This window comes from Oryx dammah, unplaced genomic scaffold, assembly GCF_014754425.2.
Source record: "Oryx dammah isolate SB20612 unplaced genomic scaffold, SCBI_Odam_1.1 HiC_scaffold_9, whole genome shotgun sequence".
NCBI classification, from domain to species: domain Eukaryota; kingdom Metazoa; phylum Chordata; class Mammalia; order Artiodactyla; family Bovidae; genus Oryx; species Oryx dammah.
Window position 1 is genome coordinate 21,312,734 of NW_024070193.1, and position 26,616 is coordinate 21,339,349.

Sequence of the window (26,616 nt, forward strand, 5' to 3'; positions counted from 1 at the left end):
CAATGTGGGTATATCAATAATTCTATGAACCCAACTTAAAAGATGATCTGGGAATTACGGGAAATTGCAAACATAAGAAATTGGTAAGAAAATTCAAGAACAAATGGTTGACAGCCCTGCAGAAGAATTTTTTTCTTTTTTTCTTTGGTGCCTGTAGGCTGAAGATGAGTTTGTGTACTGGCCCAGCCGAGAAGAATCCATGAACTGTGAGGCCTTTACCGTCACCCTTATCAGCAAAGATAGACTGTGTCTCTCTAATGAAGAGCAAATTATCATCCATGACTTTATCCTTGAAGCTACACAGGTAACCTCAACCTCAGGTCCTTGGTAACAGCTGTACCTAGGTCCTGGGTGATTCTAGGTCACAATGAAGTAATCTACCACCCTGAGGACAGGCCCAGGCAGACGTCCTGAGTATGGCCTAATTTTAAATGGGCACACTTCCTTTTTTGCTGCCTTCAAGTGTTTGCTTTTTCCAGGTGGAAGGATGAAATGTAGCAGTTCCTCGGACTGAGCATGCATACAAATAGGCTTGTTGACCTGATTATAAGAACAATATACTAGCGCTCTATAGTTACTTTGCCATCAGAAATGTAAGCCTTAGAATATAATATGTTGCAGAGGTGATAATATTAAGACTATACATTAAAAAGAAACACAACACTTTGATGAGTAATTAACTATCTTCCTATGGAGTGGTTAAGAGGGGAGTTATCTTATTTAGTAAATTAAATACTGATGTCCTTTCCCCTTCCTTGTTTTTTATAGATAAGATAGAATAGGTTATAAAGTCTCTTATAGTTTGTTGTCCCTTAAAATGTTTGCCTGAACAGGATTCTGTTTCACTGTGATAACCTCATTTGTTGCTTCCCTGGTGGCCTAGCAGTAAAGAATCTGCCTGCAGTGCAGGAGACACAGGTTCAATCACCGGGACAGGAAGCTCCCCTGGAGAAGGAAATGGCAGCCCTCTCCAGTATTCTTGTCTGGAGAATCCCATGGACAGAGGAGCAGGCCTGTAGTTCATGGCATCAGAAAGGATTCGGACACAACTGTAGCAACTACACTACCACGCCGCCAACCTCGTTTGTTAACTGTCAGGCAGAGACCTCCCTAGTACTTTCCTCCTTAGAGCAGTTTGGGTCTCCTGGCAATCAATGCATTCTTCAGTTGTCTATACTATGTACTTTCCCAGGAGCAAGTTCTAGTTGTTAAGACTATAGATAGGATGAAGTGAAGGATGACCTGTGACTTGTGTCATACTGGTTGCAGGATGACTATGTCCTCGAAGTTCGACATTTCCAGTGTCCCAAATGGCCCAACCCGGATGCCCCCATCAGCAGTACTTTTGAGCTTATCAACGTCATCAAGGAAGAGGCCTTGACAAGGGATGGCCCCACCATTGTGCATGATGAGTATGTACCAGTTTTTTCATTTTCCTGTTGCACTGTGATAGGAGGAGGGAGGAGAGAGAGACTCACAAGCCCTCTCTCTGCGTGCGACAATTCCAGGATATTTCTAATGTGCACATGTCGTGGTTTCTACCGGGTACATGCGGTTTCTAGTGTGCACCGGTGTAAAATGTTGTGCATTTTAGTTTGTCAAAGGCTTCAGGTTCTGCTGTAGGTTCATCTTTCTAGATAGTACTGTGTATTAGCCTACCACAATATACCTGCATGCTTTCCTAGGTTTTCTGTTTCAGTAATGCAAACTAGACAATAATGTACATGTTTACAGTTATACTAATTTACATGTCATAGCTTATATTATCCTTAAATCCTTACACTGATTTTCAACAAACACTAGGTAGAAAACCTTTTAAAATATGTTTAGTTGACTAGTAATCAAAAAGTTAACTCTTAATAATATTTATAGTTTACTCTGTTTTTCGAAGTTTACCGTCTCTGGAGGTTTAAAGGTAAAGCATGATTTGCGTCTAGTTCAAAGTGCTAAGTGTCTGAATGGAGTTCAAACCCAGCTCACTCTCACTTTAATGAGAGGGACAGGGTCCTAGATATACCTAATGGTGTGTGAATATCTGGAGTCAGACTTCATAGCTGGGACTTGACCTGCCAAACAGTGGCAGATGGTTTCAAATCTCACAAGCCTCTAGCCCAGGTTCCATGGTAGGTAGCTTCCTTAGTCAGCACGTTGTTAGGCATTTACTATTAAATTACCACCCCCTCTGCTAGAGTAGATACTAATACATTTCACAGTGAAGCTTATAAAATAAGCCTTTGCCTTGAACTGTTGCTGTTATAGGAAATGAACAGAGACTTCTGGCTGAGGTCAGTACTGTCACCAGTTTGAAGCAAGCCACATGACTGGCTCCTTCCAAGGAGTCTGATGGTCTTTTTAAAATAGTGACTATTTAAAAATGTTAGCCTGCCTCTTAATTAGATTAAGAAGAACTAAGAGGCTACAGTCTATGCTGTCCCAAGAGTTGGACACAAGTTAGCAACTAAACCACCACCAGTAAGTAAGGCCCCTGGAAATGTGACAACCAGCAGTAGTATTTAAATGACACAGACAGCTTCAAAATAACTAGGTACTTGCTCCTAGTCTAAGCAACTATAGGATATACAGTTATAGCAGAAAGTGAGGACTGCTTCTAGAGTCTCTCCCCCCCAACTAATCTGGGTTAGCTTTTCAAATACCTTCTGGATTTTACCAGCTTTTAGCAATTCAGACCAAATTCTAATGTTGCTGCCCGGTTTTGTTTTGGATTTTGCGGTACTAATAGTACTCCAAGGATCTACCCTTAAGTCAGGAATGCAGCTGATCTTATATTAGAGAATGGAGAAAGGGGGGGAAAAGTACAATTTTAACAGAACTGTCTGATTCACTCACCTGTATACAGCTTTGGGGTGGGCTGTCTTATGCAGTGATTTTCATTTCACACTACATGCTGCAGATCTTACCTCTGGACTCAATCAGATACACCTTGTTCTTAGGTCTAAATAAGAAAAGAGCAAGTTAATCCTCCACTAGTGCATCTTCACGTGTTACATAGGTGAGCTGGATGAAAAGCCCCTGACGATCAAGGGTTCATTCATTTACCCACCATCTTTAAGAGAGAAGTGAGTCCATTAAAATTATTTTTCTACATCACTTGAGCCAGTTTGAAGTTTTTAAGTAGTTGCTAGCTCTAGCACAGCACTCTGAATGCCAGTTACCTTTCAGTTTCTGTCTTACCTTGTGCACCTCTAAATATCCCTTCCTGCTAGCCTACAGACACCTCAAGTCTAGTATCTGTAGGTCCAAACTCAGCCTCCCAGCCTGCTCCCATCCACTTAGTTGTACAAACCAGAAAGACATCAAAGTCCTTCTTTGTGCCCCCTCACCTCCACGTATCATTGGCCCCCAGGGCTTGCAGAAGCTCTGCAGGCTTTCAGTACACTTTCCAAATCCTTCTGCAGCCTGGTTGAACTCTACTCTGGCCCAGCTATCATCCCAGTCCTCCTGTCCTCTCATTCAACACACACCTCAAAAGGCACTCTTTGAAACTGTTTCTAATTCATCCCAGAGGTGATCATTCACAGACAACACATCTTTACCTGTGCCATTCCTGTTTATCAGATCTGCTTCTCACTGCTTGTTTACATGACTGTCAGCCCCACACTGCAGAGACCAGCAGTGTGAACTCATTTGTCCCATTCTCCATAGAGTGAAGTCCCATGCCTGACACACAGTGGGTAGTAAATAAATACTGATATGAGTTGGTACCGTGTTTCAAGTTAGGATGACTTACCCATTATTCAGGATATGTGCTTATATATGAACTTTGCCCAGAGAGCCTTGTTTTTGTTTTGGTTATTGTTATTTTACCTGCTTACATTCACCTGTGGACTATAAAGCCAATTTACAAAGTTTTTAAAGCCCTGTCACAAAATAGATGGGAGGCTTGGAAAGGCCTGGGTGCTTCCACTGACCGAGTTAAACTTCCAGTGCACACACTCTGTGCTATCTGCCTGGTCCTCACAGCTGTGTGCCAGGTAAATGGAGTTTCTAGATAAAACGATCTCTAAGGGTAAAACTTCCTCAACGAAAAGTACACTCATTCATTTTGAGCACAGGCATAGGTTAAAGGCAAACTGCTTTGTTCTCAGCTTCCTATGTTCGTCTGCTCAAGACAGTCCTATCCAGAGGCTGATCTGTATCATTACTGTCAAATGGTAAACACAGAGCCTATTTTCCTAAGAAGAGTGTGGAACACAGTCATGGTTCTTACACCGTTTTATGAGACAGTAGTAGCTTAGACCTTCACTTACAGAATGAAAAGGCTGGTTTCTTGTGTGAATGCTACCACCCTGTTGCATACTAGAGTGGGCTGATTTCATTCAGCAGTTCTCAGAGTGGGATCTGAGGGTCCCCGATTGGGAAGGGTGGCGAGATGGTCTGGACACAACAGTTTTCAGAATAATACAAAGATACTGGTAGCTTTGTTCACTCTTACTCTGTCTTGAGTGTACAGAAGAGTTTCTCAGAGTGACCTGACCCAGGTGACATCCCCACTCTGACAGCAAAGGGAATGCATGCTTGCATGGTGGTGTGTTTCAGTGTTTTCTCAGCTCTAATGTCTGATACAGTAAAGACTAGCTAACGGTCAAATGAAAAGCTCTTTTAGGAGGTTTTCAATAATTGTTAATTTTTACCTGAGATGGTCTATAGCAAATGCTTCTGAAATATATGGACTGCTTTCTGTACCAGCTGCTGTAAAGACACCCCCTCAAGTTAGAACTAATTGAGTCCTTCTTTTAATCCTCAGAATCACCCCATGAGGGGAGTAATTTTAGGATCTGCTCTTCCTGTGTGAGCAAATGAGGGCTGCAAAGGTCGGGCCTGGGGCCTGTGTGCACAAGTATTTGGTTAGCAAGGATCAGAGCCAGCACCAGCTACTAATGGGTAAGGTCCAGGGTAAAGTGAAAACATAGGACCCCCTTGCTCAAAAATTGTTACCAGTAAAGCAATTCCAGTTAAAGAAACAATCCTATTTACCATCACATCAAAAAGAATAAAATACCGAGGAATATACCTAAGGAGGCAAATTTAAGGGACTAGAGCTGATAGAGTGCCTGATGAACCATAGACGGAGGTTCCTGACATTGTACAAGAGACAGGGATCAAGACCATCCCCATGGAAATGAAATGCAAATAAGCAAAATGGCTGTCTGGGGAGGCCTTACAAACAGCTGTGAAAAGACGAGAAGCGAAAAGCAGAGGACAAAAGGAAAGACATACCCATTTAAATGCAGAGTTCCAAAGACTAGCAAGGATAGATAAGAAAGCCTTCCTCAGTGATCAATGCAAGGAAATAGAGGAAAACAACAGAATGGGAAAGACGAGAGATCTCTTCAAGAAAATTAGAGATACCAAGGGAACATTTCATGCAAAGATGGGCTCGATAAAGGACAGAAATGGGATGGACCTAACGGAAGCAGAAGATATTAAGAACAGGTGGCAAGAATACACAGAAGAACTGTACAGAAAAGATCTTCACGACCAAGATAATCACGATGGTGTCATCACTCACCTAGACCCAGACATCCTGGAATGTGAAGTCAAGTGGACCTTAGGAAGCATCACTACGAACAAAGCTAGTGGAGGTGATGGAATTCCAGTTGAGCTATTTCAAATCCTGAAAGATGATGCTTGCAAGTGCTGCACTCAATATGCCAGCAAATTTGGAAACCTCAGCAGTGGCCACAGGACTGGAAAAGGTCAGTTTTCATTCCAATCCCAAAGAAAGGCAATGCCAAAGAATGCTCAAACTACCGCACAATTGCACTCATCTCACATGCTAGTAAAGTAATGCTCAAAATTCTCCAAGCCAGGCTTCAGCAATACGTGAACCGTGAACTTCCAGATGTTCCAGCTGGTTTTAGAAAAGGCAGAGGAACCAGAGATCAAATTGCCAACATCTGCTGGATCATGGAAAAAGCAAGAGAGTTCCAGAAAAACATCTATTTCTGCTTTATTGACTATGCCAAAGCCTTTGACTGTGTGGATCACTATAAACTGTGGAAAATTCTGAAAGAGATGGGAATACCAGACCACCTGACCTGCCTCTTGAGAAACCTATATGCAGGTCAGGAAGCAACAGTTAAAACTGGACATGGAACAACAGACCGGTTCCAAATAGGAAAAGGAGTACGTCAAGGTTGTATATTGTCACCCTGCTTATTTAACTTCTATGCAGAGTACATCATGAGAAACGCTGGGTTGGAGGAAGCACAAGCTGGAATCAAGATTTCCGGGAGAAATACCAATCACCTCAGATATGCAGATGACACCACCCTTATGGCAGAAAGTGAAGAGGAACTAAAAAGCCTCTTGATGAAACTGAAAGAGGAGAGTGAAAAAGTTGGCTTAAAGCTCAACATTCAGAAAACAAAGATCATGGCATCTGGTCCCATCACTTCATGGCAAATAGATGGGGAAACAGTGCCAGACTTTATTTTTTTGGGCTCCAAAATCACTGCAGATGGTGACTGTAGCCATCAAATTAAAAGACACTTACTCCTTGGGGTGGCTCAGAGGATAAAGCATCTGCTTGCATTGCAGGAGACCTGGGTTCAATTCCTGGGTTGGGAAGATCCTCTGGAGAAGGAAATGGCAACCCACTCCAGTATTCTTGCCTGGAAAACCCCATGGATGGAGGAGCCTGGTAGGCTACAGTCCATGGGGTCGCAAAGAGTCAGACACGACTGAGCGACTTCACTTTCACTCACTCCTTGGAAGGAAAGTTATGACCAACCTACATAGCATATTGAAAAGCAGAGACATTACTTTGCCAACAAAGGTCCATCTAGTCAAGGCTATGGTTTTTCCAGTGGCCATGTATGGATGTGAGAGTTGTACTGTGAAGAAAGCTGAGCGCTGGAGAATTGATGCTTTTGAACTGTGGTGCTGGAGAAGACTCTTGAGAGTCCCTTGGACTGCAAGGAGGTCCAACCAGTCCATCCTAAAGGAGATCAGTCCTGGGTGTTCATTGGAAGGACTGATGCTAAAGCTGAAACTCCAATACTTTGGACACCTCATGCGAAGAGTTGACTCATTGGAAAAGACTCTGATGCTGGAAGGGCTTGGGTGCAGGAGAAGAAGGGAACGACAGAGGATGAGATGGCTGGATGGCATTACCGACTCAATGGACATGAGATTGGGTGAACTCCGGGAGTTGGTGATGGACAGGGAGGCCTGGTGTGCTGCGATTCATGGGGTTGCTAAGAGTCAGACACGACTGAGCAACTGAACTGAAGGAGGCAAAAGGCCTGCACTCTGAAAACTGTAAAGAAAGAACTTAAAGACAACACCAACAGATGGAGAGAGATAACAATATTGATTCTTCCAATCCAAGAACATGTTAAAATATACTACCAGGTTAATCTACAGATTCAGTGAATCCCTATCAAATTACTAATGGCATTTTTGTAGAACTAAAACAAGAGATTTTTTAATTTGTATGGAAACACAGAAGATTCCAAATAACCAAAGCAAGCCTGAAAAAGAAAAAAGAAGCTGGAGGAATCAAGCTTCCTGACTTCAGACTATACTACAAGCTATAGAAATATAGACCAATGGAGCAGGATACAAAGTCCTGAAATAAACCCATGCACTTATGGTCAATTAACCTACAACAAAGGAGGCAAGAATATACAATGGAGAAAAAACAGTCTCTTCACTAAGTGGTGCTGGGAAAACTGGACACCTACATTGAAAAGAATGAAATCAGAACATTCTCTAACACCATACACATAGACATCACCAAATGGTCAGTACCAGATTCAGACTGATTATATTCTTTGCAGTGAAAGATGGAGAAACTCTATACAGTCAGCAAAAACAAGACCAGGAACTGACTGTGGCTCAGATCATGAACTCCTTATTGCCAAATTCAGACTCAAATTGAAGAACATAGGGAAAACCACTAGGGCATTCAGGTCCGACCTAAATCAAATCTCTTATGATTAGACAGTGAAAAAGTGAAAGTCGCTCACTCATGTCAAACTTCGCAACTCCATGGACTATACGGTCCATGGAATTCTCCAGGCCAGAATACTGGAGTGGGTAGCCTATCCCTTCTCCAGAGGATCTTCCTGACCCAGGGATCAAACTCGGGTCTCCTGCATTGCAGGTGGATTCTTTACAGTTGAGCCGCCAGGGAAACCCAGTGATTATACAGTGGAAGTGATAAACAGAATCAAGGGATTAGATCTGATAGATAGCTAGAAGAACCATGGACAGAGGTTCGTAACATTGTACAGGAGGCAGTGATCAAAACCATTCCCAAGAAAAAGAAATGCAGAAAGGCAAAATGGTTGTCTGAGGAGGTTTACAAATAGCTGAGAAAAGAAATAGTCATGTGTAAATGTGAGAGCTGGACCATAAAGAAGGCTGAGCGCCAAAGTAGTGATGCTTTTGAACTGTGGTTTTGGAGTAGACTCTCGAGAGTCCCTTTCACTACAAGATCAAACCAGTCAATCCTAAAGGTAATCTACCCTGAATATTCTTTGGAAGGACTGATGCTGAAGCTCGAATACTTTGGCCACCTGATGCAAAGAGCCAACTCATTTGAAAAAACCTTGGTGCTGGGAACGATTGAAGGCAGGAGAAGGAGGGAACGACAGAGGACGAGATGGTTGGATGGCATCACCGACTCGATGGACATGAGTCTGAACAAACTCTGGGAGATGGTGAAGGACAGGGAAGCCTGGCTGCTCCAGCCAGCCCATGGGTCACAAAGAGTCGGACATGACTGAGCAACTGAACAACAGCAGCTAACACCGTACACAAAAATAACTCTAAACGAATTAAAAATCTAAAGGCAAGACCAGACTCTGTAAAGTTCTTAGAAGAAAACATAGAACAACACTGATGTAAGTCACAGCAGTATCTGTTTTGATCCATCTCCTATATAATGGAAATAAGAAACACATGAGACCTAATTAAACTCAAAAGCTTTTCCATGAACAAAGGAAACCACACACAACAAAAAGACAGCCCCCAGAATAGGAGAAAATACTTGCCAACTCTGTAACCAACTAGGAATTACTCTCCAAAATATACAAACAGCACATGCAGCTCAGCATCTAAAACAAACAACCCAAACAAAAAGTGGGAGAAGACCTAAATAGACATTTCTCAAAGGAGACACAGATGACCAGCAGACACATGAAAGGATGCTCAGCACCGCTCGTTATTAGAGAAATGCAAATCAAAGGCACAGTTAGGCAGATCTCACACCAGTCGGAATAACTTGCCTTTATTTTCTCATCCACTTGCAAAAGCCTTACAAGCTTGAGTTGCCATTATTCCAAGATTAACGTATATTCAAGCTCTAACTCTATTTTCCTTCCTGCCGTAAGGATTTTGAAAGGAAGCTTCACTTCCTTCATAGTGACAGGGTTTTTACCCCTGCATTGCCATCTTGGTTATGATTTTGAAAACATCACATAAGCAAAACAACAATAATGGTAATTATACGAAGTAGTTGCTTTCAGCAATAATTATATGAAGTAGTAAAAAGTGTAATTAAGTGGCAAAAGGGCATAAGTATTATACATACTGATGATAGAAGGAACCTCAGTGTCTCTTCAAATGAATATAGACAGAGCCAGTTAAAAACATTACTGTATATTGGGAAATTGCTTTCATTTGTTTGAGGCATTGACAGAGGAAGATGAAAATACATTGTAACAGCTAAGAGTTAAAGCACTGTTACTCTCAAGGGGTCCCTTTAAGAAAGTGGCAAACTACCAAACCGGTGAATTTATATACTATACCAAACCGGTGAATTTATATACTATACCAAACCGGTGAATTTATATACTATACCAAACCGGTGAATTTATATACTATTCTTTTATTAGCTAAGTTATAAATTACCTGTGTCACTTTTCCACCAAGTCTCTGTAATGTGAAGTGCAAATGCATTAGACTTGACAAACCTCCTTTAATCCTGCTGAATTCCTAAACTTCTAAAAGAGAATGGCCTTTTTCAGTCTTTCAAGACTGATACTTTAAAGTATCTGTGCATTTGATTTGATTTGACCTAGTTTCTAGTCATGTTTAAAGTCTTATTTTGTAGGACTTTCCTTTTATTTAGGTACTTATTTAAGAGTGGCTAAGTATTAAGGAAAGACAACCCAGGCAAAGGGCAGCGTAATCCTACATGGAGCGCACACTGCATAATAAAGCACCTAATACCTGACTTTCCTAACTAATGGCTAAGGTTAGCTCGAAAGGGAGAAGGAAAAAAGATCCTAACAGTTTCACTAGAACAATTAAGCAGAGATTAAAAGGTTATATATTGAAAAAGATTAATAACAAATGATTAGGGTGGAGGAGGTGGGAAATCCCAGCTATGCTACAATGAGAAGGTAAACTCAGTTCATTTTAGAATCTGAATACAGTGAATCAGAAAAGAGCAATGCACAGAGATTGTTTTAAAATAATACACAGAGATCTAAAGATTTAATGAATCAAAAACACTTATTATGAAATTGGAACAAATTAGAGGCTAATAAATGGAAAGGATAAGAGACGGGCTAGTAGTAGAATGGACAAAACTACAATTAGACTCAGATATGGAAGTCAGATAGAGAAGTTCTGACATCGGTCTAAGAGATGATCTATGGAGAGATAGGTGAAAGAGGAAGAAAAAAACCTGAAAAAAAAGCATGGCTTAAAGATTCTCTAACAACTAAATAAAGGGATGAGATATTAAAATGAATTATCAGGATACCAGGATACAATGAATAGTAACATTCAGAGAAAAGATCTGAAAACCATAATTAACATGGCTGGTCTAGTAGTGGCCTATAACAGTATGTGCCCCCATCAACAGAGGAATGGATAAGGAAGAAGTGGTACACATCCAGAGTGGAATACGCTACTTGCATTAAAAAGAGGGAAATAATGTCACTGCAGCAACATGGATGGACTAGAGAATATCATACTAAGTGAAGTAAGTCAGAGAAAGACAAATTCCATACGGCATCACTTATCTGTGGGATTTAAAATATGGCACAGATGCACCTACCTGCAAAGCAGAAGCAGACTCACACATACAGAGGCCAGACGTTTGCTCGTGAAGCGGGAGAGGGGGCATGGGAGGGGTAGATGGGGGCGTGGGGTCTGTAGATGCAACCTATTATACAGAGGACAGATAAACAGCATGGTCCTATTGTATATCCCACAGGGAACTTTCTGGCATAAACTCTCATGGAAAAGAGTAGAAAAAAAAGAATGTATACATGTGTTTAGCTGAGTCACATTGCTATACAGCAGAGATTGTCACAACATTATAAGTCAACTATATTTCTAAAGTTCTATTTTTTTATGTAAACATTTCTAAATTAAATACATAAATGTTAAAGTCTGTACCCAAGAGAAGGACATTCCAAGTACAGGGGCGAGAAAGACAAGCAGGGACGATGGAAGAAATGCAGTATATAGTCCAGGAGCTACTAGTAGTTCAGACTGGGGGGAGTAAAGACCACTCAAACACCTTGACCATCACTGAGAATCTCTTCAGATGATGATTCACATTTAAACTTTATTGGATTTTGAACTTACGGTTTTGTTACTTTAAACTGGAATAAGGATCCAGGCTACGGTCCATTACTCAGACTCAGTACTGCCCCACTTTGACCATGGAGTCAGATTGGTGACCAATTTTTTACACAGAGGCTCTGATAGTTACTTTCAAAACCTATCAGGATACACACTCAGGGCGGGGGGGGAATGTATATATCTATATATACATATGTATATCCATATATTAGAGAATATTAAAAAAAGAACAACTAAGCTTTCAACTGGAGAACCCAGAAAAAGAACTAAATCCACAAAATGTACTAAGAAGAGCAAATAGTAATGAAATGGAGGCAAGGATGAAAGTGAAAGTGAAGTCATATCCACTCTTTGTGGCCCCATGGACTGTAGCCCACCAGACTCCTCCATCCATGGAATTTTCCAAGCAAGAGTACTGGAGTGGGTTGCCATTTCCTTCTCCAGGGGATCTTCCTGACCCAGGGATCGAACCTGGGTCTCCCACAGTGCAGGCAGATGCTTTACCATCTGAGCCACCCAGGAAGCAGATCAACTTTATTGCTTAAATTTTATTAACAAGAGATACAACTCTGGAAAATGGTGAAAAAAGCAGAGAAGGCATAATTTACCATTGGGGAAGAAAAAAAGTCTACCACTTAACCTGTAGTCCTCAAATGTTTTAAAAATTGTTAATTGTGATAAGATGATGTTTATTTTTAAAGTCCTTATCTTTTGGAATTTTATACTGATTTATTAATGAATTAAAAATCTGGGGTTTGCTTCAAACCATGTAGCGGAAATAGACACGAAACAAGAGCAGCTGGAAGCTGATGATTGTTTTAGTTTAGTGACAGAGCCATGACGGTTACTATACTTTGTATTTTACTAACAGGTTAAAAATCATATAAATATTTTAAAAGAAATGAAATAAACATTTTAAACTATTTATAGTGCTATACCAATAAATTGTTAAGCCTACCGAATCATAATAAACGATACTTAGGGAACATATGGTACTTACCAGTCTCTGATCTGAGCCCCCAATGTGTATCACCCATAGCAAAAAAATCTCATCTCCCAAGCTATGACCCCAGTTACTTACCTGGATGTACATTGTTTATTCAACCTCAAAATGGGGATGTAAATAGTACCTGGATTTTTCTGAGGATTAAAATCATTGGCACATGTAAAGTACTTACAAGCCTGGTATATACAGTTTTCAACCTGTCAAGGCCTACTACGTTTTGACCAGGCTACACTTGTAGCACACAGAGAAAACATGTAATGTCACCTTGATTAAGAAAACAGACAAAGCTAACACCAGAATGGAAGGGAACAGTGTAAGCCATTGTTACTTACTTGAATACGGGTACAAAGATCTGAAGAAAATGCTGTCAAATAAAACCCAGTGTGTTAATATTGAAAGAATTACATACATCATTTAAAAAGATTTCTCCCAGAAATACAGAGCTAGTTAAATGGTACCAAAAAAACTGTTCTCAGTGAATTCAGGACTTTAGGAACTTTTTTTAAACTTATAGATGTTTGAAAACATACAATAAAGTGACACCCAGTCATTATCCCCATCCCCAAAAGAAAACACCCTTAGCAAACTTAAAGTCAAAAGCGTTCTCTTTGTTAAATGTTACTTCTCAGACGCCTATAGAAATACTTTTATTTAATATTAAGAAAGTAGATGCTTTACCATAACACAATACGGTACCTCTTTACAGTGTCAGAATGGAAGACAGTGCGGTAAAAGCAAAAGATGTAAGAGGTATAAAAGAAAGACATATTGGCAGATGACGGTGTAGCCAACTAACCTAGAGAATCCACAGATTTTTTGAACTTAAAGTTCTACACGGCTGAATACAAGTTTACCATGTGAAAAATCAATAACTTCCCTATATATATCCACTGAAACCAAACACTGATGTCCTAAAGAGAGGCCATTCTTTGGAATAACAGAAACTACCTAGGAATCACCCTAAAATGACATTGGGAAAGACTGTACAGAAAACTGGACTTTCCTGGTGGCTCAGTGGTAAAGAACCTGCCTGCCAGTGTAGGCGACACCAGAGATGGGGGTTTGATTGCTGGGTCAGGAAGATCCCCTGGAGAAGGAAATGGGATTCTTGCCTGGAGAATCCCATGGATTGAAGAGCCTGGTGAACTATAATCCATGGGGTCCTAAAAGAGTCAGACACGACTTAGCAACTAAACAACAACATGCAGAAAACTATAAAATCTGAGCAAGACCTGAGCAAATGGAAAGAAAGATATCTTCATGAACAGAAAAGCTCAAAAAGAGGTTTATTTCCTCAGATCTACTTAAGATATTCAGGGCAGCCAAACCAAAATCCCAACAACTTTTTATATTCCTTGACAGTCCAATATCAGTTAATACAAGGTAGAAGGGGATGAGGTAGGAGGGTAGAAATGGAAATGAGTGTACAAGTGAAAACTGCAAATACATATGTCTGAAGCCCTAAAAGTGAAACAGTAACTGTACTGCTAGCAGCCAAGACTGTTGTATAAACCTGCTTCATCAAGTGTCAAGACTACTAAAAACCTAAGGGAATTTAAACAACTGTGGGGAAATACAGTATCAAAAAACAGAGAAGCAGATTAAAGGGCCAAACTAGAGAGTTTAGAAATAGGGCTGTGTATATGAGAATCTGGCAAATTATTAAAAAGGCAGCTTAAATCTACGTGGAAAGAGGAGACTGTTCACTATAACATGCTGGCACCAGTGGTTATCTATTGGAAAAATGACTAAAATCAGACCCCTGCCTTACATCAAAACAAGAATAAGATTCCAATGAATTAAACAATTAAATGTAATGAGGTAGAAAATTGTAGGAGAATATTTCTTAAATACTGGGGTCAAGAAAGCATTTTGAAATGGCCTGATGAAAATACCTGCTACCCTTTCTAAGCCTTTTTCGTGCCTGTGTGTGAAGCAAACAGAAACATATTTTCTCAAGAATTTTATAGAAGGTGGTCATACTTGGAAAGTTCCACTTCCATGCCAGAAATAATTACTAAATATGAAACTCACTGTGAAAATTTTCTGACTGCCTTTTGGGCCATAGATTTCCATTTATATTTACATTCTGAAAGTTCAGTTTAGCCATTTGGAATTAAAAAAAATTTTTTTTTCCAGAGCTTTTTGACTCTTTCTACTTATCTCATAGCCTCCAGTTAAAATCCTCATATTACTTTTCCTATCATATCACCCAACTCCTCCCTCACGTCAAATCTTATTGCCCTTGCAAGTCTAATTTTGAACTTTTCAAATTAGACATCAAGTTAAACATCTGATAAACCAGTCTCAAAAGAGGCCACATTTATGAACAAGTGTCACCTTTATGCTAACCTTAAAATCTCTTCCCTTGTCAGCATTTCATTCATTTTTGTGTTCTAGAATAGGTATCAATACAGGCTCCCTAGCTTCTATAGAAATACGTGATGGTGACTTCATTCCAGTATATTCAGTCTTTTAGTGATTCTGCAATAGCTTTTTCTTTTGTTGCCCCCAAGGTATGGCGCGGTTTCAGCAGGAATGCTGTGTGCTCTTACCACCTTGTCGCAGCAACTGGAGAATGAAAATGCCGTGGATGTTTTCCAGGTTGCAAAAATGATCAATCTGATGAGGCCTGGAGTATTTACAGACATTGTAAGTACTGTGCTTATTTGCAAAACCTGTACAACATCAGTTGAAACTCAGCCTCACCCTGTACAACAGTAGTTCTCAATGGGGGTGAGGGTGGCATAATTTTGCCCCCTAGGGGATGTTGGGCAATGTGGGAGAGCCTTTTTATGATCACCAGTGGGGATGGGGTTAAGTGAGTGGAGGCCAGGGACACTGCTAAACATACCACGCCTTTATGGCCCTCTGCAATAAAGGATTCTCTAGGCCACATGTCAGAAGTGCTGAGCTTGACAGACTGCTTTCTAGAGTATATAGTGTTTTCTGAAGATAAAGTACAGATTTCTTATTATCTTAGTGGACCATTCCAAGGTAAGAGATGCAAAGGACACAAAGCAGGTGTCGGTTTTGATCATAACGGATTCCACAGATGATTTTGTAAGTTTCTTCAGGAGCACAGACATATATTCCCATGTCTCTAGTGTATTTTTCACAGTTAGATTTTTAATCAGTACTTTTACCTACAATGAAATGAGATGAAGCTGTTCTTCGGCTCCAAAACCATCTTCCTCTCGTTTTCCAGGAACAGTACCAGTTTGTCTACAAAGCGATGCTCAGCTTGGTCAGCACTAAAGAGAATGGAAATGGCCCCATGACAGTGGACAGAAACGGCGCTGCTCTCACCGCGGACGAGTCGGACCCTGCCGAGAGCATGGAGTCGCTGGTGTGACTGGAATCATGAAAGAGTGCTTCATTTGTAAACCTTCTGAAGACTGAGAACTTTCTTGAGGCCTTTTTTTTGCCAGACTCTAGGTCTAGGTTATATGATAACCCAGTTACTTTTTTACACTGATAAAAGTTTTGATATTTATTTTTTGCCATTTTATGTCTTAATGGTATCCTACTGAGCATTTGCACCTCTGTTCATCTCCCACAGTGAAACGCGGTTTTACCTAATTTGCACTATCTGATCAGTGTTACTGCCTATAATCTGATACTACAGCAAACCCTGACGTGACATTCCACGACACCATACATGCTCCTTTTTAATTCAGTATAGTGAAGGTCTTTGTTATGACAGTGACTCTTGATTTTTTTTTTTTATTACTCTTGCTAAAGCAGCTGCATCCTCCTAGCAGGCAATGCTGTTCTTTTCCTCAGTCCTCTCCTATTTTTTAAGGCACTGCTCAGTACTTCTGTATGCCTTCTGTGTTTTAATGGAGTGGATGAGCGCTGTTTTCTTTTAAAGAATAGTGGCAGCGGAGGGGGCTACTCTGAAGGCCTGTCCATGTCATGGCCTTGAGAGAGTCCCATTTGTGATGGTGAAGGTGTCCATTAAGAAACAAGAAGGTTGAAGAGTCATCTGATGTGAACATCACTTCCTAGTTTCAAAGTTATATTCCTAGCTTTAAAAAATGCCCAACTGTGTCAAAATAAAGGATATCTCTGTATTACAGTTTTCACAGTAGCTATGTGGACAGTGCGTGGTATTTCCATTTGACTCTGAAATAGTTACATCCCTGCCCCCCAAATCAGGGCCATCTTTTACAAAAGAGAGATGGCAATATTTTATGTGACTCCAGTTATGAAATCCTTTAGTGAGTCTTCATTAATGCTTCGTGGTTTATAATTTCATACCTCTTGGCAGGTGGAATAATGCAAATCTTGGCAGGTGTATAATTTTGAAAGTAGTCCTAATATTCCTATTACTCATATAGCAATCTAATAAAAACTACCTATAGAGTTAACATTCTTACATTCTTTTCTTTCCTTTCTTTTTGGCCAAATATTTCATGATAAAGCTCATTAACTACATGTATTCTTCGACTTAAACTGAAAATATTGTATTAATTAATTAGCAAACAGTCTTGGGACTATCTAGGTTCCTCCACATGGAGAAATCTGACGTGGAAAGAGACAATTAGAATCTTGAGTGAAAGGTAACGGTGACATTTTCAAAGAGTTCTTAACAGTAGGAGACAGCTTTGTATGCTTTTGTGTATTTTAGCCTCAACAACAGATTCACTTCAGTAAAAGAGACTGCTCATAGGGACACAGACCCCAAGGAGGTAATTTCCCAGAGCCACATTCACCCTGCCATCCATCATGGGGAAATCAGGAGCATTCGCAAGAAATTTCAGTTCAGCAAGTTAGAAAGATAAGCTACTTACTGAGATTCGTTTCTTCTGGTGCATATTTGCTTTTGAGTGGTGACTTCTGCCAGAAGTTAAGCCATCACCAGGACTGAGCCTGGGAAGAGGAAAAGGGTTTTGGTTAATTTTTTTATGTCAATAAACATCAACAGGTCCCACTGGCTGTGACCATACTTTCTGGCTAGGCATTAAAACGTCCGTGATAAGCAGCACAGAGACTCTGTTTGTCCTGAGTTGATTTTCTGTGAAGTTTGTGAGCGCAGAGCTCAAAGGACCAAAGCTGCTGAGGCCTCCTGGCCAGGGATTTCTAACACACGGGCCAGGTCAACCAAGTTTTCATAAACAACATAACTTGTCAGGATTCATCTCATCTTCTCATCGCGCAGATTCAGCCACACAGGGTAGTCCACTATTCACGGACTGAGGGCTTGCTTGAGAAAATGTGAACGGGAGAGCCCAACCGTGAGTGGTGGAGAACAGACTCGTTCACCATCCCTCCGCTCCCATCAGAGGTGACGTGCGGAGCCTCTGCCTAACACTCGAGGGAGAACCCTGACCTCACCAACACTACCGCCACGGGCTGGCTGAGGGGGACCAGGAAGAGGAAGGTTTCAGCGCGGTCTCACCTCCGCATGGCAAGAGCTAGGTCACTAGTCCATTACGGAGCTCACTTCAACTGTAGAGTGTTGACGTGAGCTGACTCTCCTCACTGGATGGCACAGTAGACCTGACTTTCAGAAGCAACATGCAGGTTGGGGCTTGTGGTCCCTCTTTTTCAGGACGCATGGCAAGCATCCCTTTCTGTGTTATCGTTCAGTCACTCAGTCGTGTCCGACTCTTCGCAGCCCCATAGAATGCAGCCCACCAGGCTTCCCTGTCCTTCACTATCTGTGCTATTACAGACGGCGCAATTCATGGACATTCATACCCTCCAATTCTATGACCGTCTCTTCCATGGGTATCAGAATCATGATAAAAGAGAGAAATAGGTTGGAGATAAAACAGAAACGTCACAAGGATGGCTTAGAATTTCTCTGTGAGTGTTCGAGTGTCTGTAGTGGGCCTGAACCAGTCTACAAACCCTAACCCACTGAACCACAAGCAATTGTGGTTTGCCCATCTTGCCAAAATGGTCCAGACACACTTCGTGGAGAATAGTTATAGTCAGCAGTTCCTCCCTTTGACTATAGAGTGTATCTTATTATTCTTCATATGGCATTGGCAAATATATGCTTGTATCTTTCCAGAGGCAAAGAGTTTCAAAGATGGTGTTTTCTTTGAGACAGAAGCACACTGCTTAACTAAATAACAAGGTTATTAGCCCATGCACTCAGGAGGAAAGGAAATAGCTAGTGCAAATTACTGTGTGCTGTTATAAAAATAAGCTTTTAGAGTGTATGAGTTCTAGGTAAGCAGAAGGCACACATTCAAAATGAACTGCAAAGATCAGGACATGTGGCCATGCTGGACGTCAGAGAAAACACACCTCATTGCGCCAAGAACCTTTCCTGCATCTGAAAGTTACAATACTTTTCTATTAAAAAAAAAAAGTTTCCTTCTGAAATTCAAGATGATTAAGATGAGGTGAATTGCTTTTCCTAATTTTCATGCCTTGGAGCTTTCAGAGTCAATTTCAAGTTGAAAAGTCCAGCAAAGTCAGAGATGTTTATGGCATGTAGGGTCTGGTGGCTGTAGGTTTTAGCCCAGAGTGATATATTGAAATCAACAGATAACCTTAATTATTTTATAATGACACAGCACAACTGCCTTGTTACGAATTTTCTGAAACACATATATACTGTATTTAAAACTTAAAATATAGATACCAATTTACCAAAGACACATACTAATTGTAAGCAAAAAATGTTAAAGAAACCCAAACTCATCATAATTTAGGAAATAATAATCCAAAACGTAGTTTGTCTTAAGAATCTAGCAAGTTATATTGGAAAATACATTTCCAACTCCAAGTCCTAAAGTTTATGTACAAATGGTGCCAGTGAATTTTTATATGAAGGGAAAATGCCTGCTTTTTTTTTTTTTTAACACCTGTAATCTCACTTGCCCCTTTGCGCTTGCCCATAGCTGCCATCTAACATACAATTTTGGCTTCACTTATCTCTAGAAAGAAGGCATGCGACAAACCGGAAGGAGTTGTAATGGTATTTGGCCTCTACTTTGTCTTAGCTGTTAAAGTGTTTTTAGTATTTTTGTTAAATATTTGCAAAGGGAAGCATTTTCTACAGAGGATAATTAATTTCAAGAAAAATAATCTTGAGTTTTAAGAAATAAAACATCTCCAGAAAAGGAGACAAACGATTTTATAAAATGTCGCAACTCTCCAACATTTGGGGTAGTGACTCCTTTTTTGTTAGGACATTTGAAACTAGCAAGTAGCCATTGTTTCTTAAAAAAAAGAAAAAAAAAATTCAGCCTTTGTGTGGATTCATGTTTCTTTCACTTCATTTTGAAATAGCGAAAATCATTAAAACTGTAAATATTTTGTTGCTTGGATAAGCATCTTCTGGGAACTTTGTATCTATGGTATATAATCATAGAATTTTATATTTTCATATAAAGCTAATTTTTTTCTAGTTTCAATTCTGTCATAGTTTTTTTTTTTTTTTTTTTTCCTTTGTGGTGGATATGTGAATTCAACTTTCTGTGTATTGAGGTAGCAAGAACCATCTTTGCATTCCAAAAGAATCCAACATGTGTTATTTCTTTGAGGCAGTGATTGTGACAGTTGGGTTTTCTTTTTTAATTTCATTGACCATTTGTGTAATAGGAATTAGACATAATTAGTCACACTGAATACATTTGTTGCATTGACCCATTTGGATAAAGTGCTGTTTTTGTTTTTTTTAATTTGTTCCGGGGGGAGGGGTTTTGTAACCTGAAATTTTTCCCTTTTTTCTTCTGTTTAAAAGTATATCAAATCATTCTATTATAGTGTTATTTAATATGTAAATTGTATTGCTATACATAAAATAAAGTATGGTTTTTGATGTATTCATTAGTGCGGAGCATTTCTAAGAAAATACCTATATCCAATAATATCAGATTACTTGTTTCTTTTAATGAGTCACATTTATACACACAGACCCTTGGTCTTAGTTTTCATGGTAGTAGATCATTATTAGGAGTTATCGTCACACAGGCAGAAAACCACAGAAATGTCTTTTCTGAGTTCTTCCTCCTTTAAAGAGGAAACTAATATTTCACCAACGTGTCAAATGAAACTTTGCTCACTTTATGAACCTCCTGCTAAATTATAAGTAGAATTATTGCCTTATCCAGTGTATCAAATAGATTTGGAGCAATTCCTCCCTCTAAATATTTACTTAGTAGAATGAGAGACATTTGTTGGCAAGACTTTGGGAGGATCTATGAAATACATACATAAGATGCTGCAACTCCTTCTACTGAGCGACATTTTGCCATCTCCAAACACAAGTCCCCAGCTGGGCAGCTTGGGTCCACCATTCTCTGAACTTTGAGCAGCAGTACATCAGGAATTCAACTCATCGCTGTGGCTCCAATTTTTCTTTCCAGCAAGATAAAAGAACTGATAGTTCACTCTCCAAAAGTAACTGGGAATTTGACAAACAGCATATTAATCCTTCTTGTGGTACCTACATCAACCCCTCAGTACAAAAGAGTGGGACCCTCCTGATGTAACCCTCTGTCTGCATGCTCGGTTGCCCCGTCATGTCTGACTCTTTGTGACCCTATGGACCGCAGCCTGCCAGTCCATGGCATTCTCCAGGCAAGAACACCAAAGTGGGTCGCCATTTCCTTCTCCAGGGGATCTTCCCGGCCAAGGGATCAAGCCCCCATCTCCTGCATCTCCAGCGCTGGCAGGTGGATTCTTTCCCACTAGTGCCACCTGGGAAGCTTGGTCTTCCTCGAACACCCACTGGGACTCAATCCTCTATCACAGGGTACACGAGTGGCACAAATTGTTGACCTGTAGATCATATTCCCTCCACAGGTATACTGAGGCCATCATCTTTATCACAGTTACTAGTTTCCAACATCTAAAAAGTGAAAACTTTTACAGTAAGATTCAGATTTCAAGCTCTTTTGAAACCCCAGGCTCCTGTTCTCACTTGGGCGTCAAGACCCGCAGAGGAGGAGATGTCGCCCGTTCAGGTGAGGCGTGTTCCCTCCAGTTCACCAGAGTCTACGCCTGTCCCATCACATCGACCTGCTCATCACCAGTCTACCGTGCCTGGATCCTCCAAGCAGCTGCCCATGAATTTTCAGACCATCATCTGCCTCAGGCTGGTAAACCATCAACCAAAAGGAGCAGCAGAAGGATTTATACTGGTCTTCCATCATTAAAATAATAGGAAGCAAGCAAGGGGCAAAGAGGCAGGAGGTATGACTGTTCAAGATAATTAACACATCTATTCTCTACTCCGTGGCTTTTAAAGGAAATAAACCAAGGCAAGAAAACTTCAATTTTGTTACAAAGAATGGGGCAAAGAAATGAGTGCAAAAGCCACTGGTCCAAAACCCCATTTTCAAACAGGTTAGACTGTTGAGCACATGAAGATTTAGAAACGAGTCACTACTAACAAAGCCTGGATTCACAGACAGAATTAAAAGCAGTTTTTACATTTCTGCCTGTTGTGGTGAAATAACATAAAGGTACTAGAAAATGATAGGCACTAGAAATCAAGAACCAACAAGGTAAAACTGACTTTTGGGATCATGAATTTGGCCACAAGGACAGGCCCACAGTTTATTAGGATCTAACAACTGTATTTGAACTGGCATGTTGGAGAAGACTCTTGAGAGTCCCTTGGACTGCAAGGAGATCCAACCAGTCCATTCTAAAAGAAATCAGTCCTGAATATTCATTGGAAGGACTGATGCTGAAGCTGAAACTCCAATACTTTGGCCACCTGATGTGAAAAACTGATTCATTTGAAAAGATCCTGATGCTGGGGAAAGATTGAAGGCGGGAGGAGAAGGGGACAACAGACGATGAGATGGTTGGATGGCATCACCAACTCAATGGACATGAGTTTAAGCTCCAGGAGTTGGTGATGGACAGGGAGGCCTGGCGTGCTGCAGTCCACAGGGTCACAAAGACTCGGACACAACTGAGCAACTGAACTGAACTGAAAAAGAGAAACAGATATTTTCCTCGCAGGACTGCTACAAGGAGTGAATGAGAAGTTCTTGAGAAAGTCAGTGAATACTAACTTACATGCCTAGCCTATAAGTTTGCTTTAGTTTTAAAAAATTGCTTAGCAGACCTTTCTTCAACCATGAAATACAAAGTCAACTACCTTCGCTGACCCCACTAACAGGTGTGGTGAGGAATTTCCTTCACTGGTAAGGAAGCTGAGCACTTCAAACCAGATCCAAGGGGGATGATGGGGACAGAATTGGATGGTGAGCGTGACCCAGACAGCCTACGTCCAGAAACGGGAGTGGCAGAACAGATGGTCACGATGCCCAAGCCTGAGTGTCTAAGCTTCTAATGGCTGAAATCTCCATTCCAAGGAAGTTTATTGTTTTCTTAGGAACAAGCTTCGTAATTTCAGAAAAGTGATGCCAAAAGCTTCATATTTGTTAACCTCCAACACCAAGGGCAGATTACTGTGTGGCACTATTTAAAAAAATGAATGCTGTCTCTACCTCTGGTGACACTGCCCTCCCTCAAACCCTCAGGCCTACACACTAGTATACTTAGTGATAATTCCTTTTTTATCTTTTTTACTCCCCATTGCTTTCAATTTATCACTGTCATCATCAACCATCGTGTTTCCTCACCCCAGACCTATGCAGCCTCTGATGATCCTACTATGAAGAGGTGACCATAAATTAGAGACCTTTCCTTTCTCTTTACCACATTCTTAAAGCCTATAAACCACATTATTCCAGAGTATCTGATTATATATACAAGATAATCTGTCCCTCTGCCAAAGCTCTATTGAATAAATAGGAATAAATAATTAGAATACATAATGAGTATATTTGACCTCTTGGTATATTTCACTATAATTGTTTTAAAAGTACAACTTTACCTCTTTCTGTTCACATGTATACATATATATATATGTCATTAATATATATACACACAAACACATACATGAATAAAAACTGGAATTGTTACTATCTGATAATTCAGAGAAGCTGATAGGGAAGATTTTTTAATCTCTGTATTTTTCTGCAACTTTAGAACTTCATGAAAAGGTTATCAGGGAAAAAAATATGACTTTCTATCTCACTGAAGAGAACATCTCATACTGTTCAACCTAAGTTCTCTTATATGAATATATCCTCCTGGAGGGAAGACAGTCTGGGAAATAATTCTAAGAAATTAAAAAAATATTGATGCCTCAGCTTTAATTTTAAAAGTCTTGAGAGTTTATAATTTTATTCATGACATTTTAAATCTGATTTCAATATTAAATATACTTGAATTCCATGAAAAAACTGAATTAAAAACACATATCCTAATACTTAATATTTTCATGATTCATGAATCCTGTAAATGTCTCAAAATTGAACTTCTAAAAATAATATGAGATGAGCTGTTACAATAGGATATTAGGTATGAAACACCATTTTTCATAGAAAGATGCATAATAACCATGCAAAATTAAAATGAACTTAGTAGTAGGATTGATTATTTCTCAAGACACCTTTTGGTGGGACAAAACTCTCAACAGTGCTTAAGAATATTTGAACTATATTAAAAAAATATATATTTGAACTGTATTTTTTGTTGGGCTACTGCAACAAGTTGCATAGGATTCTTTACTTCTAAGTTTTAACCAAACCAGTAATCAACTGTTCCCGACTAGAAAAAGCATGTGCTATTGGCAGTTTTACTCTTGCTTTTTCAATACTTTCTGTGCGTGCGGACATGAGAGCACCCAGGCCATGCTTTTCTAAAACCAGCCCCTGACTTTCAAAAATTATCCCAGGAATTTTAATGGACAAAAGATCTTTTTTTAAACACACCTCCCACAGTAAAGAAAATAAAAATAAACATAAACAAACGGAACCTAATGAAACTTAAAACCTGCTGCACAGCAAAGGAAACCATCATCAGGACAAAAAGACAAGCCTCAGAATAAGAGAAAGTATTTATAAACAAGCAATGAAAATGGGGTTAATCTTGAAAATTCACGAAGAGGTCATACAGCTCAACATCAAAAAAAACAAACAATCCCCCCAAAATACAGGCAGAAGACCCAAACACATTCATCCAGAGAAGACATTACGGCCAAGAAGCATATGAGAAAACGCTCAGTATCACTGATTACAACAAACACACGCATGAAACTGCACTGATGTATTCACCTAACAAGGATCAGAATGGCCATCATCAGAAATTCTATGAACAATAAATGCTACAGAAAGTTTGGAGGAAGAAACAGATCCTACAAAGTCTTAACATAAATTGGGAACAGCCAAAACACAGAATACTATGGATGTTCCTTTAAAAAATTGCAAACTGACCTATCACATGACTCTGTCATACTACCTGGGGGCAGATATTCGAAGAAAACCATACTTAGAAAAAAATACATGCTACCTGCTAGTCTCTTCAGTCCTATCCGGCTCCTTGTGACGCCATGGACTGCAGCCCGCCAGGCCCCTCTGTCCATGGGATTCTCCAGGCAAGAATACTGGAGTGGACTGCCACGCCCTCCTCCGCAGGATCTTCCTGACCCAGGGATCAAATGCACATCTTTTACATCTCCTGCACGGGCAGGCAGGTTCTTCACCATGAGCACCACTTGGGAAGCCCTCACACACACAAAAAAATACATGTACCACCAATTTTCCCTGCAGCACTGTTCACAATAGCCAGGATGCTGAAGCTAAACAGAGCACCAACAAAAGGATGCGTGAAGAGGTGGGGCACATATACACAGCAGAGCATGCCGCAGGTGAAAGTGAGAAACGGCCTGTGGTGAGAAACAGATGTAAGGGCCTAGATCTGATAGACAGACTGCCTGATGAACTACGGACGGAGGTTTGTGACACTGTACAGGAGACAGGGAGCAAGACCATCCCGAGAAAAAGAAATGCAAAAAAGCAAAATGGCTGTCTGGGGAGCCTTACAAATAGCTGTGAAAAGAAGGGAAGCGAAAAGCAAAGGAGAAAAGGAAAGATATACCCATTTGAATGCAGAGCTCCAAAGAATAGCAAGGAGAGATAAGAAAGCCTTGCTCAGTGATCAATACAAAGAAATAGAGGAAAACAATAGAATGAGAAAGATGAGAGATCTCTTCAAGAAAATTAGAGATACCAAGGGAACATTTCATGCAAAGATGGGCTCGATAAAGGACAGAAATGGGATGGACCTAACAGAAGCAGAACATATTAAGAAGAGGTGGCAAGAATACACAGAAGAACAGTACAGAAAAGAGCTTCACGACCAAGATAATCACGATGGTGTCATCACTCACCTAGAGCCAGACATCCTGGAATGTGAAGTCAAGTGGGCCTTAGGAAGCATCACTACGAACAAAGCTAGTGGAGGTGATGGAATTCCAGTTGAGCTATTTCAAATCCTGAAAGATGATGCTGTGAAAGTGCTGCACTCAATATGCCAAATTTGGAAATTTGGAAAACTCAGCAGTGGCCACAGGACTGGAAAAGGTCAATTTACATTCCAATCCCAAAGAAAGGCAATGTCGAAGAATGCTCAAACTACCACACAATTGCACTCATCTCACATGCTAGTAAAGTAATGCTCAAAATTCTCCAAGCCAGGCTTCAGCAATACATGAACCGTGAACTTCCAGATGTTCAAGCTGGTTTTAGAAAAGGCAGAGGAACCAGAGATCCAATTGCCAACATCCGCTGGATCATCGAAAAAGCAAGAGACCATCAGAAAAACATCTACTTCTGCTTTATTGACTATGCCAAAGCCTTCAACTGTGTGGATCACAAGAAACTGTGGAAAATTCTGAAAGAGATGGGAATACCAGACCACCTGACCTGCCTCTTCAGAAACCTGTATGCAGGTCAGGAAGCAACAGTTAAAACTGGACATGGAACAACAGACTGGTTCCAAATAGGAAAAGGAGTGTGTCAAGGCTGTATATTGTCACCCTGCTTATTTAACTTCTATGCAGAGTACATCATGAGAAACGCTGGGCTGGAGGAAGCACAAGCTGGAATCAAGATTGCCAGGAGAAATATCAGTAACCTCAGATATGCACCACCCTTAGCACTACCCTTATGGCAGAAAGAGAAGAGGAACTAAAAAGCCTCTTGATG

General features: G+C 40.3%; 1 protein-coding gene across 3 annotated transcripts in view; it reads left to right on the plus strand.

The window, feature by feature from the left end:
• Positions 1 to 20,367, plus strand: part of PTPRG (protein tyrosine phosphatase receptor type G) — a 768,152-nt gene extending 747,785 nt beyond the window's left edge. For all 3 annotated transcript variants that reach the window (XM_040246532.1, XM_040246534.1, XM_040246533.1), the window contains 4 exons: positions 158 to 304; positions 1,270 to 1,412; positions 15,094 to 15,229; positions 15,786 to 20,367. In XM_040246532.1, the coding sequence (XP_040102466.1) occupies positions 158 to 304; positions 1,270 to 1,412; positions 15,094 to 15,229; positions 15,786 to 15,932 (573 nt within the window). In that variant the 3' untranslated portion in view covers positions 15,933 to 20,367. The remainder of the gene's footprint in view (positions 1 to 157; positions 305 to 1,269; positions 1,413 to 15,093; positions 15,230 to 15,785) is intronic.
• Positions 20,368 to 26,616: the final 6,249 nt, after the last annotated feature.